Source organism: Scardinius erythrophthalmus (assembly GCF_964197995.2).
Source record: "Scardinius erythrophthalmus genome assembly, chromosome: 21".
Classification (NCBI taxonomy): domain Eukaryota; kingdom Metazoa; phylum Chordata; class Actinopteri; order Cypriniformes; family Leuciscidae; genus Scardinius; species Scardinius erythrophthalmus.
The window spans coordinates 19,134,514-19,155,837 of record NC_138241.1 but is presented as its reverse complement, the minus strand read 5'-3'; the positions used below and the strand labels follow the sequence as shown (position 1 = coordinate 19,155,837).

At 37.0% G+C, this 21,324-nt stretch overlaps 1 protein-coding gene and 1 long non-coding RNA gene across 2 annotated transcripts in view; one reads left to right on the top strand and one right to left on the bottom strand.

The window, feature by feature from the left end:
- The window catches only part of LOC308681886, a 50,477-nt gene that overhangs the window by 23,851 nt on the left and 5,302 nt on the right, over positions 1-21,324 (bottom strand). The gene's annotated exons all lie outside the window — the stretch shown is intronic.
- Positions 16,922-20,766, top strand: LOC308681654 (cytosolic 5'-nucleotidase 1A-like; the record flags this gene model as incomplete). The annotated part of the gene is made up of 5 exons (XM_081350736.1): positions 16,922-17,039; positions 17,688-17,810; positions 19,545-19,726; positions 20,068-20,364; positions 20,725-20,766. The coding sequence occupies 5 exons, from the start codon at positions 16,922-16,924 to the stop codon at positions 20,764-20,766; spliced, it is 762 nt and encodes a 253-aa protein (XP_081206862.1).

The window sequence follows — 21,324 nt, the reverse complement described above, 5'->3', positions numbered from 1 at the left end:
GCCCTTTTCTCTCTACATCCACTACAACCTTCATTTATATGGCCTTAGTCACAAGTTAAATAAACGGCAGCTGCTGGTCGCACCACAGAGGGTGTTATGTAGCGGGAAACAGAATGAGGACTGATGACAGAAATCGGACCCCATTTATGTGTAAGAGACTCCCAGGTGTGCCTCAATGTGTAAGTGAGTGCTAGTGTGTGTGAAGTGAGAGATACCCCACAGGATTATGGTAATTACATCATTGTTCTGAGTCTGAGAAAGCAGTGAGGTGAGAGCTCTCATTTTTAACAGAGAGTACAGCTTAAATTCCCTCTAAGAAAGAGTATGTATTTTTTGTGGAAACGCACTTACAGTAAGCACACACTCAATATCAAAAGCCAAAGATGCAATACAGTCCCTTTACATGTTCTGATGATATTAAACAGATGTGAGCTTACTGGCACTTTAAGTTATTAACAACGTATAATAACTCTCCAAATGCACACATACATACACACTTATTTTGACAAGAAAAGCACCAGCACTGGGGTCCAGTGTGACAGCTAAATTTTGGGTATGTTTTGGTTGGCCATCAAGAGGCTACAAAGTGCTCTGTTTGTTTTTAGTATGATCAGACTGCTAAAATAGAAAAAGGTTGATGTTTAGGGCTGCTACAAATTTTTTTTTTTATGTATTAATTGAAATAAGTCAGTTAATTTTAAATGTTCATTTTTTCTTCAGGAATATCTCCCAACTAATACTGTAATATGCATTGATAGTGCAGTGAAAAAGTTCACCCAATGATCATCACTGTTAGTCTTTGCCGTCATTTTACAGTTACTTACCGTAAAAAAGGTCAGTAAAATTTAATTTATATTATTTACTGTTAACTACTGTAATATGCACTGCATTGTGGGTATTTTTATGAAATTTACAGTAAATTATTGTATATGGGAATTTGCAATACTTAACTGTTTACACAAAAGCAGTAGTGCTACTGTAAATGAAGAAGACAATAAATTCAATAAATTTCTTGAAGTGTGTATGCTTCTGTTGACAAGGACTGCATCTCTATATATGAATGGGCATATATGCCAAGCACTATTACATACAATTAAGTTGTAATCATTGCCTTATAATTCACGGGATGACTGCACTTCTCTTCATTGTGTACACTCATAGGGCTATACTGTTTTTGTTTTAGGCCTATTAAAATGTCATATGATAATTTTTTATAATGTTTTTTTCATCTTGTTTTGCCGATGAAAATCATGAATAATTATTATTATTATATATTATATATTATTTATATATATATATATATATATATATATATATACACACACACACACATACATACATACATACACACTTTGCTTACACCTCACAAAATTTAAATTGTTGCTCGCGTGCAAAGCTCGCGCAACAACCTGGCAGAATATAAACTGAGCTTTGTGTCGAGTGCATGCATAACAGACATCCCGGCTGAGAGTGGATCGCTATTGCTACACGCTAACTGTGAGTTCTGAGGTAAGTACTTTTTACAGAACAAAGTTAATTTTACAACGTAAACCATTACCAATATCGCTTAAAATGAAAAAAAATATGTTAAAGCTAAATGTACGAAGAAAGTAAATAATAAAATCTGATAGAGAATGCAAACCTACGTCACGCTGCATTGCATTTCGGGAAAAAAACATCAAGCTGCTCTCTCAGTAAAAGAAATGGACAGTAAAAGAAATGGACACAGCGACCCCACTGGATTCAACGGAGAAAAGTGAAGTAAATTAGAAGCACTCACTTCCTGATGGCTGACCGTACTGTGCAGACTCAAACTGAGCTTGACGACATAGATGTGACGTGAGCAACCTGTCTGTCCTGAATCATTCCCTTCCGAAACTTGCAGAGACGGAGAGTGCGAGTAGGAGGTGTCCATGAGCTATAGGAGCAGAAGAAACTTTTGCTAAGTATTCTGATTAATTATTTTGTCATTTTGCCTCCACGTCCCCCCGATTGACCGAGAGCTTCTCCTCCTGTCCATACGGTAATTTCTCTACTGTGCGACAGAGAGTCGCGTGGTTATGACGCAACCGTTAGCCTATTTTTACAAAAACTGCTTCTACGGGGCCATAACGTAAGATACAAGGTAATGGAGCCTTTTATACATTTTCGTGTTTCTTTAGAAATAAATAATGGACAAATGGAGTCTTTAAACGCCTCAGATGTAAAGTTATTCGCTGTCAAAGTGACGCCAAAATGAATGGAATGCTAACAGCAGGTGAGGGTCAGCTAATCAATGGCGGCCCCCGGGGAAGCTTCAGTTTTTTTCTGAAACATTAACCCCTTGCTATTACCAAGTGTGCCGCACAAGCCCTGAAAAGTGAAGCCAAAGCACCTCGATCGCCCCCCGGTGACTGGTCCTAGTATAGGTAATAAACCCTGCCTACCCGTGTTATTCAACGGGACATGAGATCAACTAAACAATTAAATTACACTTCAAATACATTTTTACCAAAAAAAGTTGTTTCTGTCATTTGCTGTCGTTTTTATGACGCTGATGTAAGTTCAAATGTCAGTTTTTAAAATAATTTTGTTTTTAGTTAGTTACGTGATGCTATAAAACAGTGCTGTACCTTCATGATTGACAGCTGTGATTGACAGCTTGGCGTAGTCGTCACTGAAGCACCAACAGACTTTTTTTTCGGGATCTTCGGAGGACTGAGGAGATTGTATTTACTTTATTTTAACAAGCCCCTTGTCGTACTGCAATCAACAGATATAAAAATTGGAGCAGAACGGAGCAGACATAGGCCACTTAAAGTGCAGGGAGAGTGCATTCTTCGAGAGTGAGGGCGGGGCGTTGATTTCGCGTCTTTACTTTCTGCTCACTACTGCGCAGGTCTGGTCCAGAGATCGCTACTGCGCAGACTCAAGTCCCAAGATGTCAGCGCCATATCGGGACACTGGTGGCTTCAGTTCTCACCAATGGAAGAGAGCGAAGGGGCATCGTCCATCTTTTTTTACAGTCTATGGCTATTACTAACAGGACAGTCTGAAGGAACTTGGTTTTCCTCAAAAACTGCCACTTTCATATCCCATAAATGTTATACAATTGACTGACTGCCTTTTCCAGTAGATGGACGCAATCTAGTATTTACACAAACAATGGTTTTCCATCTTTTTTTATGACCAGTTATGGCATATTTTACTCGTCATTTAAATGAATACCATTAAATGTGTTTGACATTAGGCTATTTGAAGTAAGTTAGGCCTAGCGCGTTTTTTCAAAGGCACTCTCTCGCACTCTCTCTATCACCCAGGCCCGGTTCTATGGGGGTGCTATTGTTGTGGCAAATTCAAAGTTCTTTTTGGTTCAGGTCTCAAAGTAGTTATTAAGTTATAGCAAATTTGAAGTCCTTGGTTCAGGTCACAAAGAAGTTTCTCAGAGCCGAGGTTCCAGGTCAGAAGAATTAACTTTATTGACAAGCAACAAAGTGAGAAGCCCGCTGGCCATCCGGACATCTAAGGTTACAATGGCCAGTGTTCATGTCTTATACTTTTTCTTATCGCTAGGTGCCCAATGCGCACCCTCATATCTATCTCTTCTTCTTTGTCACTCCTTGTGGCCTTGCCCCCATTAGATACATATCTCCCTAAACCTTCTTATATTGGTGGAACATCTCAAAAAACATGTTTTTCTGTCAGCGCATCCCAGCACCTGCATTTACAGACTTTTGGGTACTTTTCCATTCTCTTATCCTTGTGACCTATTTTCTGCTTGGCATTACAGCATTCAGACTTTTACATGAGACAAGGGAAATTCTTCAACACTATGCACCCTCAAACGCAAGCAAGAGCACCCTCAACTAATACTGTAATAATATATTGGTGAAACAGATTTGCCAATTTGATTGTGCTGCATACACACAGATACATTCAGGAGCACAGAAACTTATCAACGCTGCCCTGCGACTTTTAGCAACAAAATACCTTCCCTACTGAATCGCTACATTATATTTCTCAGCAACGAGGGGGTTATATGGCTATTTTGAAGTAATTAAATTCAAAGATTCATTGGTAATCGAGAGAGACGCTGAAAAGATGCAGGTAGCATATTAGAGATGCACCGATTGATCGGCTGGTGACCGGAATTGGCCAATTTTCAGGTGATTGGCCATGACCGGCATCCGGCCGGTTAGTCTGACATATGTCGATTTTATGCCGGTCAAATGCACCCGGGCGCCGCATGATTAACATCGCGCAACATCAGCATCACACGTGCAAACGGAACGCAATAGGAAACCTTGTGAATTACCGCCGTTTCACACCGCAAGCGTGAGCAGCGCATGAGCAGCATGTATTTTTTTCGGCGTGCATGTTAATCAATGAGTGCAGCGCGTGAGAAAGCAGGAGCGTCGCGTGAGCAGCAGTGAAGCGCGGGTTTCGGCGCCGAGTCTATTTTTGCTGCTGCTCACGCTCAATTAAAGTGAAAGCACACTTTTGATGGACAAAATAAGTATTATTTCACACAAAAAGTGCCCAAAATGCACAGAATTTACATGTTTAGTGTGTTTTAACAAGAACTGGAGTAGGCTATGTCAGAAAATAATATTTATAGAAAATTTACCCATTTAAACTTGTTTTTATTATTCAGTTTGGGTAAAAGCACTATATGGTGTTTTATGAAAAAAAAAAAAGAGTAAACTAGTCAGAATATACAGTATAAGCTTTCTTTTAGTTTAATTTTAATTAACTTTTAATTTCCCACACCAGGAGTAATTTATATAGTTCCATTTTATAGCAATTATCTGTTAAAAAAAATGTTCTGTTCTATGCAAAATGTTCGATTAAAGAAAAGATAGAAAATAAATATTTGTGTGTGCTGTAAAGTGGTTAGAAAAAATGAAATCGGAATCGGTTAAAAATCGGTATCGGCAGGTCAAACTCAATGAAAAATCGGAAATCGGAATCGGCCAAGAAAATTATAATCGGTGCATCTCTAACACATATCTCATCTGTTAAATTAAATTCTATAATTCATTAACCAAATAAATAATCTTACATGTTATCTTAAATGTAATCTTGATTACTTTATTTAATTTCTGTACCTGAGAACTACTGACCTACCTGCAAAACCTTAAAAGCATTATTTCATTTGTATCTTTGTTCTATTGTATTTATTTATTTGTGTTATTGCTTGTAGTTTAATTATTTGTTCTTTTTTCTTAATGACTGTTTGCTTGTTTTTAATCATCTTTGAAATGTATATTAATTAGTAGTTTTAACTGTGGTGTCAAAATTGTAATTGAGAATTTAAAGGGGTGGTATAACGCCCTTTTCACAAGATGTAAAATACGTCTTTGATGTCCCCAGATTGTGTATGTAAAGTTTTAGCTCAAAATACCCCACAGATATATTTATATCGCATGTTAAAATTGTCACTTTTGGAGGGTGAGCAAAATCGCACAGTTTTTGTGCCTGTCCCTTTAAATGCAAATGAGCTGCTGCTTCCGTCACAGGGGGCGGAGCTTCAACAGCTTGTGTCCTTTTGCTTCACACAGACATGCACTGAAAATTTCCAAACTTTTAGCCTTTTATGTTCAAACCGGAGTCAGACAATGGAGAGATTCAAGAAGTGACAACCTGTAGAATGCAACAGGACATATTTGAATTGTTATATTAGACTAGGCAGAACAATCCTTCCAACCACTATAGATAGATTCTCAAATAGCTTACCTGATCTATCTCAGCTGCTCAGTGAACCCAAACAAACAGATGAACTAGAGGAAATGACTAGCACTATGAGCACCATTTTCTCTAGTACATTAGACATTGTTGCACCAATTAGATTAAAAAAGGTTAGAGAGAAAACTAAAGCACCATGATACAACAGTGCTACACATTATCAAGAAAGAAACTCGTATTTTAGAGCGTAAATGGAAACAAACTAATTTAGAGGTCTTTAGAATTGCATGGAAAGACAGTATGTCACATTATAAAAAGGCCCTAAAAGCAGCCAGGGCTGAGCATCTCCGCAAACTAATAGAAAATAACCAAAATAATCCAAGGTTCTTATTTAACACCGTGGCTAGACTAACAAATAAACAGACATCACCTGAGCAAAATATTCCGTTACAGTTAAGCAGTAATGATTTTATGAATTTCTTCACTGAGAAAATAGAAAGCATCAGAAACACAGTTGTAAATGTACAATCTTTAATGGTGTCTTATGATTCAGCCTCAATTAACGCCCCTCAAGAACAACTACAGCGCTTTACAACTATAGGACAGGAAGAGCTAAATAAACTTTATTAGATCCAATACCCACTAAACTACTGAAAGAAGTGTTACCTGTAGTGGAAGAGCCTCTTCTCAATATTATTAACTCGTCTTTATCGTTAGGTCATGTTCCAAGAATATTCAAGTTGGCAGTTATAAAACCACTCATTAAGAAACCACAATTAGATCATAATAACCTAGCAAATTACAGACCCATTTCAAATCTTCCATTTATGTCTAAAATACTAGAAAAAGTTGTGTCTGCTCAATTGTGCGCTTTCTTGCAAGAAAATTATATCTATGAAAAATTTCAGTCAGGATTCAGGCCGTATCATAGCACAGAAACTGCGCTCATTAAAATTACAAATGATTTACTTCTATCTTCTGACCAAGGCTGTATCTCAATACTAGTTTTACTCGATCTTAGCGCTGTGTTCGACACCATAGATCATAAAATACTCCTATCGACTACAAAATTACACTGGTGTTCAGGGACAGGCATTAAACTGGTTTAGATCGTACTTATCAGACCACTACCATTTTGTCTGTTTAAATGGGGAAAAATCGAAGATAACGTCAGTAAAGTATGGAGTGCCGCAAGGATCTGTGTTAGGCCCTCTGCTATTCTCAATATGTTGCCACTTGGTAATATTATAAGAAAACATGGAATTAATTTCCACTGTTATGCTGATGACACTCAATTATATATTTCATCACGACCAGATGAAAACGCTAAATTATCTAAATTGACTGTGTTAAAGATATAAAAAACTGGATGACGTGTAATTTTCTCCAATTAAATTCAGATAAAACGGAGGTATTACTTATTGGTCCAAAAAACTGCCCACAAAACCTCTTGCAATACAACTTTAATTTAGAAGGATGTCCTGTTATTTTATCTACTACAGTAAAAGACCTGGGTGTTATATTAGACCGCAACTTGTCTTTCGAAGCTACGTAACATGCTATCTGTTTCTGATGCAGAAAAGTTAGTTCATGCATTCATGACCTCGAGACTAGATTACTGTAATGCTTTATTAGCTGGTTGTCCTGCATCCTCAATAAACAAGCTACAGTTAGTCCAAAATGCCGCCGCTAGAGTTCTTACTAGGTCAAGAAAATATCATCATATAACACCAATTTTATCATCTCTACATTGGTTACCTATTAAGTTCCGTATCAATTACAAAGTATTGCTACTGACCATAGACTGTAAAAAAATATGGACGACGCCCCTTCGCTCTCTTCCATTGATGAGAACTGAAGCCGCCAGCGTCCCGATATGGCGCTGACATATTGGAACTTGAGTCTGCGCAGTAGCGATCTCGGGACCAGACCTGCGCAGTAGCGAGCAGGAAGTAAGGCCGCGAAATCAGCGCTCCGCCCTCACTCTCGCAGAATACACTCAGGGAGAGTGGATTCTGCACACTTTTTTAAAAATTGATTGCAGTACGACAAGAGGCTTGTTAAAATAAATAAAATACAATCTCCTCAGTCCTCCGAAGATCCCGAAAAAAATGTCCGTTGGTGCTTCAGTGACTACTTTGCTCAGAGAACCTGTCAATCACAGCTGTCAATCATGACGTTACACCACCGCATCACGTAACTAACTAAAAAACAACTTATTTTTGAAACAGACACTTGAACTTACATCAGCGTGATCAAAACGACAGCAAATGAAAGAAACCGCATTTGGAAAAAAGATATTTGAAGTGTAATTTAATTGTTTAGTTGGTCTCACGTCCCGTTGAATAACAGGGGGAGGCGGGACTTATGACCTATACTAGGACCAGTCACTGGGGGGCGATCGAGACGTTTTGGCTTCACTTTTCAGGGCTTGTGCGGCACGCTTGCTACTGACCTATAAAGCCCTAAATGGTTTAGCTCCAGTGTAATTGATTGTAGGGCGATAGATACAGTTTAAAACTAGATTAAAGACGCATCTCTTTAGCCAAGCATTCACATAATACTTACCTTTTATACTACAGTTAAATCGGATCAAATGCATTAATATTATGAACAGCAGCTATGCTAATTATTTCACATCTGCTTTCTTGTTGTTAACTCGGGACGCTAGTCCCAGTTTGTATCCAGCTCCAGTTTGTATCCAGCCTCTCATGGAGAGTTCAGTATCTTCTAGTCATTGATTAGCATATTCTGTCATGATAATCTATAAATCGTATTCCGGGGGGGGGGGGGGTTATGTAAATTTTAGGGTTTGTGATGTCACTAACTCGGGAGGAAGCGTGTGTAGTCCCTATCAGTCGTTTGTTGTAGTCCTTATAAAACAATTTCTTTAAAAGCAAATATCTTCATTTGCTTTGAACTTTGAGTGTTGTAACTTTGCAGATGTTGTTTATGCTCAAACAGCAACATTACACACTAACTAAAGTTAGAAAAGTGAAATCATAATCAACCACGCGTTTAACTGGTATCTAAAATTTTGGTGTCATAACCTTAATAATTAAAATACTAACTTTTTTGTTATCAAAAACAATAACTATTCTATTAATTTATTACTTGAATAAAAGTGAATCTTACACACTACTTTATCTCTGTGTATGATTTAAAGTGCTGGATCTAACGAGCCGTAACTGACAAAATTAACAGTCAATTTGACCCTTCCAGTCAAACATTGCGCTGCAAACATCAACAACAGTTTTAAGTTGTCAGTGCTGGCAAATGACCATGCATATAAGTGGGATAATCCATGGTTGTGCATTAAATGATTTTAATGCACTTTGCGGAGGCAACCACCACTTTGTTTCGGGTGGTTCTTTGCCTCCTCGACGTGCTTTAAAATCGATTAATGCACATCTAGCCATGGATTATCCCTTGCATGCGTGCGTGGGTGGGTGGGTGTTTGGTTCACTGCATAAACAAAGTTAGTGCTTGTTTTCATGGGGAAAAATTACATATTTTTTCTTATATTATTTATATTGAGAAAAATAAAGGGCAGCTTTTAAAGATGACTACTGTATGTGTTAATATTAAAATTTAAGACCTGTGTTTGTTTTAAGATTCTTGGTAAGGATCAACCCTGAAGAGGGCACCAAGTGCACGGCCAAAATTGGCACAAGTCACAAGAGGTATTGTCCAGAGAAAGGTGACAGCCATCAGCGTTTCTCCAGAGGCTCACTGAATTTGAGTGGAAAACTTCAAATTAGGTAAGGTTTCTTATGCAGGGCTGGACTGGGACAAAAAAATTGGCCCAGACAGGCCATCACAATCAGTCAGACACCAAACACCCGTACACAATCTTTGCAGTTCCATTAAATATTTGTCTCTACTCAGGGCTGGACTGGCCATCGGGCAGACCGGGCACTTTCCCGGTGGGCCGACGTGCTTTTTGGGCCGATACATCTCGTACTTAAAAAAAAAAATAAGAAAAAAAAAAAAATACATGTTTAAACCTTAGAGCACCTTTAATTGGCAGCGCTGGGATCTTTGTGCTGGTGTAATGCATTGGACAAAAAAAGTCAGCTTAAGTTTTTTATTTTAATTTTTTCACAGACCGGACCATGAAACACGTAGATCAGCGGCCCATTGATTCTTTTCTTGATTGACACTGGGCTGGTCCAATCACATCTTTAAACACCTTCCCCTCTGGGCTCTGAGCGAGCGTGCAGTGTCAGTGTGTATCTGTCAAAATAGTCAGAGAGATGGAGAAAGAAACGCAAGGAATGTGCAGAGAAATAGCGTGAAAAAAAGAAACCGGTCCTTCAAGTGGATGATGAGGATAGTGAGGAGGATAAGGAGAGATATGAGTGAGTGTATAGAAATGCAGTAGGCAGAACTAGGCTACTTTCAGAACACTTAGCTGTGAGTGTAGGAATCCATTACCCAGTTACGCATTATTTCCACATCTGCATATTTGACGATTACGCATTTAACTAGTATTGTAATGAGACACATTTGTAAACCATGTTTTCCGCCAAAATAAAAGCTTGAAGCAGTTTCCGTCAAAATAAAAAATCATGTGTTTATCTCTTTCAAGTATAGAAATTAGTACAAAACGAATTATAAAAGTTTATTTTATTTTTCAGTGCATTTGTTTTACAACATATGGCTATTACTGCCATGGGATTTATATTATAACTATTATGTAGTAGTGTAATGTAGACAGACACTATATCACGGCTAAAAGAGTTTTGAGTTTTTCTTTGTTCAATTTGCACTCTCTTTGTCTTAATTTTGAACTCTCAAAGTGCACAAGATTGATGAATTTAACATTAAAAAACACAAAATGTTCTTACGGGGGAGCATAACCCCCCTAGAGGGACAGAGGTCCACTCACCACAGGTTTACCAAAAATAGCTTGTTTTGGGTTCATCACTGTGGAGTATAGTTCAATTGTATTTTACAATTAGTAGTTATTTCATCTGTTAACTCTTACTCATTCCTACTCACTCATTATATGGCATTAGTGGTTTTAAGGAATAGGAGTTGGTATACATTTGGTATACAAGGTATTCAAGGGCATGCAAAGATCGGTTGTGTTTATGATAGGGGTGTCCATGGTTAACCGATTAACCGATTAACCGTTAAAAATTGCGTAACCGAGTGAAACATTTTGCTCGGTTAAGTGGCGTCAATGGTGTGCATTGAATTTAGTTGTAATACATTTTTGCACCGCCAGAGACCGCTAGACCAGTTTTCTAATATGAAGCGGGCAAAGAAAGCGCGCGTCCGAGAATGAAGGCTGTGCGCGAGCCAGAAACAAATATAGTCAGTCAGTATCCGCGCCACTGATCGCAGCACAATAATATCTGTCTGCAGAGCCGCAGAGCCACAGCTTTACACCAGCAGTTTTACCCCGCGCATGCGCAGTTTCATCACAACAGTTTTACCCGCAGAGTCCGTTTACCGTTACATTAACCCATACAATTTGTATTATGCATTTCCTAAACATGTACTTGCTAATCAAACACTTTATATGAACAAACTACTAATCTATAAAACACAATCGGTCTTCCGACCTTTTACTGTGTTGATATGCGCGAGGGAGAGAGAGCAATACAGCGCTCGTGTTGTTTGAAGGCGGTGAGAGTGCGCGCGCGCGCGGCCGGGGCTCTCTCACTGTTTGTTCTTATGCGCCCTGTCCACTGATCTAAATAATTAGTTGTTACGACGACTTATTTGTTCCCTCGTTTTAATAAATCGTGGACACGTTGAACTATTTCCCTCCCTCATTTTGATTTAACGTGGCCAAAAACAGTTTGATACTATTAATTAGTGAATGCTAAAGACCTATATTTTGTGAATTGGTGAATATTCAGGTGAATTATTTCGTGGCCACGAATTAATAATAATTATTAAACTGTTTTTCGTCCCTGTGAAGATAGCTCTTCAGTGAAGGCCGACTACAGCTTTTTATTCCTTTTTTTTTTGTGAATTGGTGAATATTTATCAGTATCAGGTGAATTGTTGTGGCCACGAATTAATAATACCTCAGCACGTTTTACAAGCCCCTTCTCGATCGCAGCGGCAACGAGCACTTTGATCACTTGATTTAAAAAACAAAACATTTCAGCGCTAGATCGCCTAAAAAAAAAAAAAAAACGAACGAAATGAATGCTCTGCTAGTTAACTGAAGATGTTTTGTTTATTTGTATTGGTATTCATGCCGCGAGATGTTTCAAAAGTGGTGACAATATCGACCTTAGAAAATAGTGGTGGGGACATGTCCCACCCGCAAATTTTGCCTATCTCGGGGTTGCGGCGCGCACACTATGGTTAACCGAGTATTAACCGCTAAGGGCCTCGGTTAACGGTTAATGAAAAACTTGAAAACGTGCAGCCCTAGTTTATGATCATATGTAGTGGGCCGGTCTGGGCCAAAATTCCAGGGCCAATTTTTTGTCCCAGTCCAGCCCTGTCCCTACTGTGCTCAGAGTGTCCATGGATCCTTAAAAAGTCTTAATGTCTTAAATTTGTTAATGAAAACATAAGGCCTTGATTACCATTAAAATGTCTTAAATCCATGTTTCAAAGGTCTTAAAATGCAACTGAACAGTCACCGAAGAGATGATTTACATTTTATTTTCACTTGTTGCTTTCTGAAATGTTAAATCCATGTCAATGTGTTGTGGAAGCACTTCGACTTCGGTGCAGTAATATCTTCACTTGTGAAAAATCCTCTCACCGGCCCCCGCTCCCTCTCCTCCTGATATTACTGCGCCCAAGTTGAAGTGCTTCCAAGCACTTGCTATGGTATTCCGCCATACAATATAGTTATCCATTTTACACGCTTAGAAAAGCGCAACGTTTTGTTTTGTGTCACCGTCCTAGGTCGAGTTACACTACGCGAGTAACTGTATTTAAATAGGGAAAACGTGGAGGTGTTTGGTAGCTTCTCTGCTTGGCCCGTATTGAATGAACTGGGCTAAGCGCTAACAAAGTTTCGCCACAAGACAGAGCGATTTAGTGCACGCACTGAGACGAGAGAGGTATGTATCAATTCATCTTAGTTAAGGGAATAACATAGTTTAATATGAAAAAACGGTGGAGTATCCCTTTAACGTAATTGTACAGTCAGGCAACTAATGGAGTTCCCTAACAAGGATGTGCAATAAAGCTATACTATTTAAACAGTACTCGACTGGGAATAACTGCTGTTGCCACAGTTGTTACTTAGTCTATCTATATGAAGAAATTTAGATGAAATAAACTCATTTCTCACACATTTTCCCTGTTTTGTTTCAGATCAGTGGTTAACCAGTATGGAGGCCAGCCAAGACCAGCTGGGATGTTTTGTTCATGGTTGTTTTTTTGCGCATTGTCATGATCTCTGCTTTGATTTATGAATTCAGTTCTCTATTTTTTTTTTATGTTGCATCACAATAAATAATATGGATGTAATTGATTTTAACAGTGAATAAAAAATATATGATGAACATGGACTCAAGTCACTGTTTTTTTTGGAATTTATTAAATTCAATAGCATTCATGTCAAATATAAATAATAAAATAATGTATTGTATAATGTATGTAAAAAATGACAGTAACTGCGAGTAAGTTACTGCAAAAATACAATAAAATGTCTAACAGTGATGGTAAAAAATAATCAATGACCAACAGGCATTTTCTATCTTTGACTTATCAATAATGCTTGCTTTACCACAAAGAACAATGTGAGTGGTACACAATATACAAACCAGTTTAAACAGACAAGTCTCACAAATATTCTCAGCATCAGCTGGCAACTTATGTAATGAGAACTACACAAAGGACATGCTGAAGAATGTGCTTCGTCACCACATTAAACAAAATAATTTCCTCCTTATGTGGAAAAATAAGGCACACCTTGTTTATTATACATTAGGAATGTCATTGTTTGAACCACAAACTACATTAATTACAGTTGCATGGTTTAGCAAAAAACACTATAATATAGTGTTGTCACGGTACCAAAATTTCAGTATTCGGTACCGATACCAGTGAAAATCCACGGTTCTCGGTACCAATTTCGGTACCAAAGCTTAATTTAGATTAAATTTACATAATTATATTAAAGTGTATATCACAGTTACAAAGATGGAAACTGTAGTATTAAAAACACTTTAAAACAAGATTCCATTTGTTAGATAACATTAGATAAAATGACCTAACAAAAAAACAATAGTTATATACTGTCGCAATTATTCTCCTTTAGGGGTTAATTTTAAAATACATTTTTAAAATCAAAAGTTAACATTATTTCTGTTAACATTATTTAATGCACAATGAATGAAGTGAACAAACATGACCAATCAAGTTTTTGTATTAAATAACATTCACAAACATTAATTAATGTTGTAAAAATATATTGTTCACTCAATGTGTTATGTTAGATAACACATTAAGTAATGTTAATGAATGGTATCTTATTGTAGCATTACCAAACTATACAGGAGATACAATATATGTTTTATTTGACTTGACTATACTTTTATTTAATCCAAAACTGCATTCATATTTAACTTTTAAAGGGCTTTTTAAACCTGCTAAGAGTTCCTCGTCGTCATGGAGAGCGCAGATCGCACAAGCGTTTGTACTCCTGTGGCGTCTGTCGTTGCTATGCATTCATGAACACAGGCGCACATGGAAAAACGAGCGCGCCGCTTCTATTATGAGCGCGCTTGCCGCGCGCCATTTGAAATAACGTATCTTGCACGCGCAAAAACATCAGCACCACAACAGCAGCAGCACCGCCGATCGGCATCAGCGCTTTTATAAAGAGGACGCAACCGCACGCGCTTCGGGCATGCACGCGCATCAAGTACCGGGTTTGAGAAAACCTGGTACCGTGACGTTTAAAAAAAAATAGTACCGACTTGGTACCGAAGTACCGGGTCTTTTGACAACACTACTATAATATATTGTACAATTTTACAGATATGCTATACTGTAAATAGAAGATTTAAAAGACCTTTAAAAAAATTCTCATCAAAAAGAGTTTCTGTTTCAGTTTAGGGATAACATTTTCACTTTAGGGATAACATTTTCACTTTAGGGATACAATATAGCCTAGTTTTGTTTTGTTTTGTTGTTTTAAACCGAGGTCCACTCCAGACATTAAAGCAACAAGATGTTTCAACCATCTCTTGTCATCCCTACTTCTAGGTGTACTTCTAGGTGTAAAAAGTGTTAATGTTAGTGTTATACAACATGATTTACAAGTTTTAAAACTTGTCATTATCAGCTGCCAGCAGAACAAAGCACTCACACAAATATGCAATCTGACGCACTTCTAGTACTTCCATACACAAGCCACCTTGGCATGCATTTAGTTTTCTGCATACCATTCTACAGCCCTCAAGCACGGGTGTGAATTTAAAGCATCAACTGCTGTTGTGGCAAAACAATTATCATCAAATAATTTGTATTTTGTAATTAATAAAATAATTAAAGGTATAGCGGAGGATGTTTTACTTCCTGGTGGGTAACCTAAACTATTGGTCCTCCTAATTGTCAATCATTCTGGTGAATGAACTTTTCAAAAAGTGGAGAGGGTGGGTCTTATCTAAAATTTGGAAAGATCCTCCGCTATACCTTTAATAAATTGACCAGATACATTTTGGACATTCACAGCATGCTCAGAAAAGAAGAACTTGGGTTACATTTATGCATTCTAAAGCAGGTTAAAGCAAAATCAAGGAATACATTTTTAACATTAATTCATGAAGTCATGTCAAGCATACAGTATATACTGTAGCTGAACAGTGATGTGCTGGGCTGGATAGTTTTAGGCTCACATAAGTTAAAATGTTTTGATAACATTTACAATAAGGTCTCATTTTTAACATTGGTTAATTTATTAACTAAAATTAATAGCATTACATTACACTTTTACAGTACTTATTAATCTTTAATATTAGTTAATACAAATGCAGTTGTTTATTGTATGTTCATGTTAGTTCACAGTGTATTCATGTTAAAAAACACAACTTTTGATCTTGATAATACTGTATATTAGTAGATGTTGAAATGAACATTAAGATTAATATTATTAAGATTAATAATAAGTATTGTTCATTCTTAGTTCATGTTACCTAAAACAGTTAACTAGTGAAATCTTATTGTAAAGTGTTACCGGTGTCTTTTTACTAAAAAGTGAAAAAAGAAAACAAGCAGTAAGAATAATTGTTGTAGCACAATTAAAGGACATTGCAAGTAATGTAATCTTGTAAAACAAGATTAACTAAACCGACCAAACGTGAATTCTTTTAACGAAACGCCTACTGTGTGAATATTTAGAAGCATTGTTCCACTGTATAAATACAGATGTGTGAGTTAAACACCAAATAATGAGCAATTCAAAGGTAAGCTTTTCTAATATCTGTCACTCAAATTTCACATTTGTGCCTGTTTTTTTAAACATTTTATTTGTTTGAATGCTTTCAGGTGTTCAAGTCTATTTCTTGTACAAGATCAATGTTTATTCTTTAACTTGAGGAAAATCAGTAACATATCCTTAAAGAAATTGAGGATTACGTGAATAGTTCTGACCTACCAAAAGTAAAGCTTTTATGAAATAACTACTAATTTAGAGCATGGAATAATAGTTTTGTTGTCTACACAAAGAGAAAACGTCGATCAAGCACTGAAAGCAGGAAACACAAAATTACAACAAACTCTGAGTTTACAAGTATGTTCAAGTTTCCTTACATCTAAGAAAAATATGGTTGTCTCATTATCTAAAATCTATTTTAGATTATCTAAATCTATTAAGCATTGGTTAAATATTTTTGGCCCTTCTTTAACCTTTCTGTATGTTTGTTTTTCAGTGACATCATTCACCATTGCAGTGTCATCATGTGCATTATTCAGACATAAGACAGGGGATATCTACTCTGAAGGAGTTGCTTTTCCATTTGTCAAGGTATGAATTTCAGTGAAAATGTATTTCCTCTATATTAACAGATTTTTCTCTGTGTTAATCAATAATGCATTTACTTTTACCTGTAAACCCAGTTGGGAAATGAAAAGGTCTTTTGGAATGCACTAATATTAAACATTTAGCAGAGTAGCCTAGAAGTTTTGTGCATATATTTTCACGGAGAATTTAGTACTTTAACTTGATTATAATTAGCAAGAATCCCCAAAGATTAAGTAATTTGTTTAATTTGACATGGTTGTTAGTATTTAGTGTATTTTGATTATTCTGCACTAGGCTCTTACAATGGTGAATCAACGTTTGACTGAGCTGCACCCAGCCATTAAAGAGCCGTGTGTAATAGTGGTGATACTTGCCGACAGTCAGGACATGAATCACCTGAACAAGAACATAAAAAACAACAGTAAGTGTAAAGGAGTGTTTCTCTGAAGAATGCTCTTTCCCATATGCAGTGAAACTAGAAACAGCATTTCAGCCTGCTATTCGCATTTTAGCCTGCCATTCGCAAATATCACATGGCTATTAATAACACTTAAGGGGGTCCTTGCACACTGAGTCCGAAATTTTCACATGAGTTTTTTCGTATTCGTCATTCGGTACTCTGAATTGTCAAAACACCATTCAAAATGCTTGCTAGGGATGCGAAAAACACAGAAAATCGAACCAGATCCTAATTTTTTTATGACGGACGAATGTTTCGGAGGCACGGCAATGTGAGGTCGTATTTATTTTTTAACGTGTGAAATTTCTGACGCGAATTTTGGACTCAGTGTGCAAGGACCTTTACTGTAAAGTGAAGCACCAGTCAGATTGACTACATGTCTGCTTTCATTACACAGTAAACAATAGAGTGAATATTCTGCAAAACTTTTTGTTGTGGTCCATGCAAAAAAAAAAAAAAAGAATGACATTTTGATTAAATGATGAATGTTCTTTTTTATGAACTATCCCTTACTGCAGACCCTAAAGCACCTAATTTCAGTATCAACATAAATAAAATAAGATGTCATGTTATTTTACTAAACACAATGTTGTGATGCTGTCTGTCCAGATCTGAAAATTGACAGAGTTGAAATTACTGGTGAAAAAACCCTCCTTGATCATCTTAATGAGATCAAGCCTGTTCTCTACCTGTCCACAAACCCACAGGATGTGAGAGACGCCATCACTGCAGGTGATGCATCAAGTTTTTTCATTTATTTTTTTCTTCAGTTATGTCAGTGCAGTTTCAACTATAAACAGGTTGGCATCCATTACTCACAGCAACATATATAACCAATATCGCTGTTATATTAAAGAATTTACAAACAATATCTTCTGTTTTGTACATTTTTTGCAAGTACTTGTAACCAGTGATGGGGAAAGTTACTTTTAAAAGTAATGTGTTACAATATAGCTTTACTCCCTAAAAAAGTAATTAATTGTGTTACTTAGTTACCTTTTATGGAAAGCAATTACATTACTTTTGCGTTAATTTTTCTCACTTGGGCTTTATTGTTTGTTTTTAATAACAAAAACAAAAGTTCTATTTTTGGCAAATGTAAAGGCCCTTTCTCACTGAAGTGAAATTAATGGAAAAATGAAGGAAATGCAAATTCAGCAAAGCACATTAGATGGCACTGCTCAAAACATTCAGCAGTTCTGCCATTCTGGACTGCAGAAAAATAGGTCGCCTGAGAAGGTTAATAAAGTGGTTAATAAAATTAGATTAAATACATAGAGTATATTTGTGTTATTTAACATATTTAATTACTTCAGGTTTGTAATATTTTGAGTTTGCATTTCACTGTTTTTATTCATTTTGAGGAATACTAAATCTGTTTTTATGCAAGTGAGATGAGTATATGCCTGATCACATTTAGTCTAGAACTACTTATCCCATCATGATCACACAACGCCTCTGCACTTACTCATGATTTCTCTCAACAAGTGGACAGAAGGTGTCAGTCAACAAATGAAAAAGCAAAGTAACTTGTGTTACTTATTTGAAAGTAACTCAGATATTTTGTTGTAACTTTAAAAGTAATGAATTACTAAAAAAAGTAACCTGATTGCATAGCTTGTGTTACTTGTAATGTGTTACCCCCAACACCCCTTGTAAACAGTCTAAAGGCCTGTTCACACACCGGGACGAATTTCGCACGCGATATTCGCCGACGTTTAACGCCTCGTGAGTCGTGACTAAACAAAGGGCGCCAATGTGAGTGTGCACACCGACGTGAAAAACGCCACGCGTAAAAGCGTCATTTTTTAAAAAACGCCTCGGGTTCGTTTTTTTGGTTTGACGCGCCGCGTCCAAAACTATCCGACCAATGAGATTGGCGCTTTTGCTCACGTGTCTGGAGCTTCTGAAGTTACAGTAAAACACAAATTGGGGGCGCTCAAACACAAAACGGTCTTGCCGAGCACACATACGTAACGGCGAAGAAGATATACGACGAGTAGCGTCTACACTGCCGGGAAGAAATAAGACGAGGAAGATGCAAGGCAAGATGAATGTAGAGCCGCTGGTCTCGTTGGTGTCGGAACATAAAGAACTATATGACAAACGCGACAGCGACTACAAAAATTTAGCTAAAAGAGAACTGTTATGGAGTGGTATTAAGCGCCATCTAATGTCAGGGAATGAATTTGCATGTTCACTCGGCTCATCGTCAGCGAAAATCGCTTGGGTGTGAACACAAAAAACGCTGGCGAATAACGCCCATCAATATTCGTCCCGGTGTGTACGGCCCTTTTGACTGGCTTTTTCTGCATCTTCTAAGCTGAGTTTGGGGGGAAATCTGTGGAATGAGGCAAAAGAGAGCATTACATAAATCCAGTGCTGCAGTGAGAAAGTGGGCATTTGCTGCATGCAGGTACTTGTAGTGTAGTAACACTTTTAAATGGTGATTGCAATGTTTTTCAGAATACGGTGCAGCCACCATGTTCCAGAGAGATTACAACGAGCACAGTGATGAAGTGTTACGTGTGGCCTTTGATGGTGATGGAGTCCTGTTTTCAGACGAGTCAGAGAGAGTCTACAAAGACCAAGGGCTAGAAGGTTTCTTTGAAAATGAACGTAAAAACGAGGACAAAGCTTTGAAACTGGTGAGAATGTTGGTCTGAAATTAACATGTTACGGCTGAATCTCAGATGGCTCAGTTAACCCATGTTATATTTTACATTCACAAGGTACACGTCACACAGCCTTGTTATTTAAAGTAATATTTAAAGGAACTTTCTACTGAAAGTTTGTTAACATTGAAAGCACTTCTACTGTACACCATGTGAGTTGAGAGTTACAATTGTATAAAGCAACAGATGCTATATACTGTATAGATATTAGGTTGAAACATTTAGTTCAACATTCAGCACACTACAATTTAATGTAAGAATTAATTAACTGTCTAAAAATGCCAATAATGTGTTTGTGTGTAATTATTTTGCAGGGCCCACTAAGCAAGTTTTTTCAAGCATTGGTACATCTCCAGCAGAAGTTCAATCTGCAAAACAGTCCAATTCGTACATACTTGGTAACATCACGTGGCACAACAAGTCCTGGATTAAGAGCCCTGAAGACTCTTCTGTTGGAAAAGCTGGAGATAAATGAGGCATTCTTTCTGTCTGGTGCCCATAAAGGGCCTGTGCTGAAAGCAATCAATCCTCACATTTTCTTTGATGACCAGACACCACACGTTGAGGGAGCCCTTCAATACGGGGTCATTGGTGCTCATGTACCTTATGGTGTGAGAAATTAGTGAGAATAAATCCGAATTTGATTAGTAAAGGAGTGACATGCACTGCCTAGCTGGTGGTGCAGCACAATACTTTCCTCTATAATTGGATTTACATTTGGTGATTATTTCTGATATTAAGGTTTAAAGTGTAAATTAAATTAAGGCAAAAGCTGATTTTAAGGTTTTAATGGTGAAATTAATCAATAAATCATTACCTAAATTTTTGCCCCATGGGGCCATATGTTTAAAGCCTGGCAAAAAAATGTAGTCTCAAGTGTGTCAAACTCCAAGAATGACATAATTTTAGTCTTATTCCTAGACCAAATGGTAAGTGTAATTCATAAAGGTTCATATGTGTTGTGACTATAGGTCTCAGCTCCTAAATTACTTAAGAGTGCTGGAGAGTTTTAGAGAGTTTAGAATTATACTTTGTTGTCCTTTTCAGGAAATGTATTGGATTCAAGCTGCAATAGTACACAACATACAACAGACGACAACAACATTAAAGGGAAAAAAAAACTTTTTTGAAAAGAATTCATAATAATTACTACATCTTACTATTTAAATATTAATAGATACAGGTAGCCTATAAATTATTTTTTTGTAATGGTTATTTTTGCATAGTGGAACTAACACTTCCCTGATGGCAGTAGTTGATACATTGGAAATAAAACATTTTGACTTGAATCACTCACTTTTGTCTGTGCATTCTTAAGAAACAAAAACCCTCAAATGAATTGAAGTGATGTATATTCTCTTACACCCATGACTGTCTATTATCATTAACAGGACTGAATGCAGTTTGAACAAGACGTGCAAGCTGTAATTTTGATTGGACTGAAAGATTGCCATACCAAGCTTGCATCCCATAATTTAACAAACTACCTAAAACTGACTGATAAAATAATACCAGAATCTTCTGATTTACTCCAAACAACAAATTACTTCAATATGATGGTCCTCCAAATT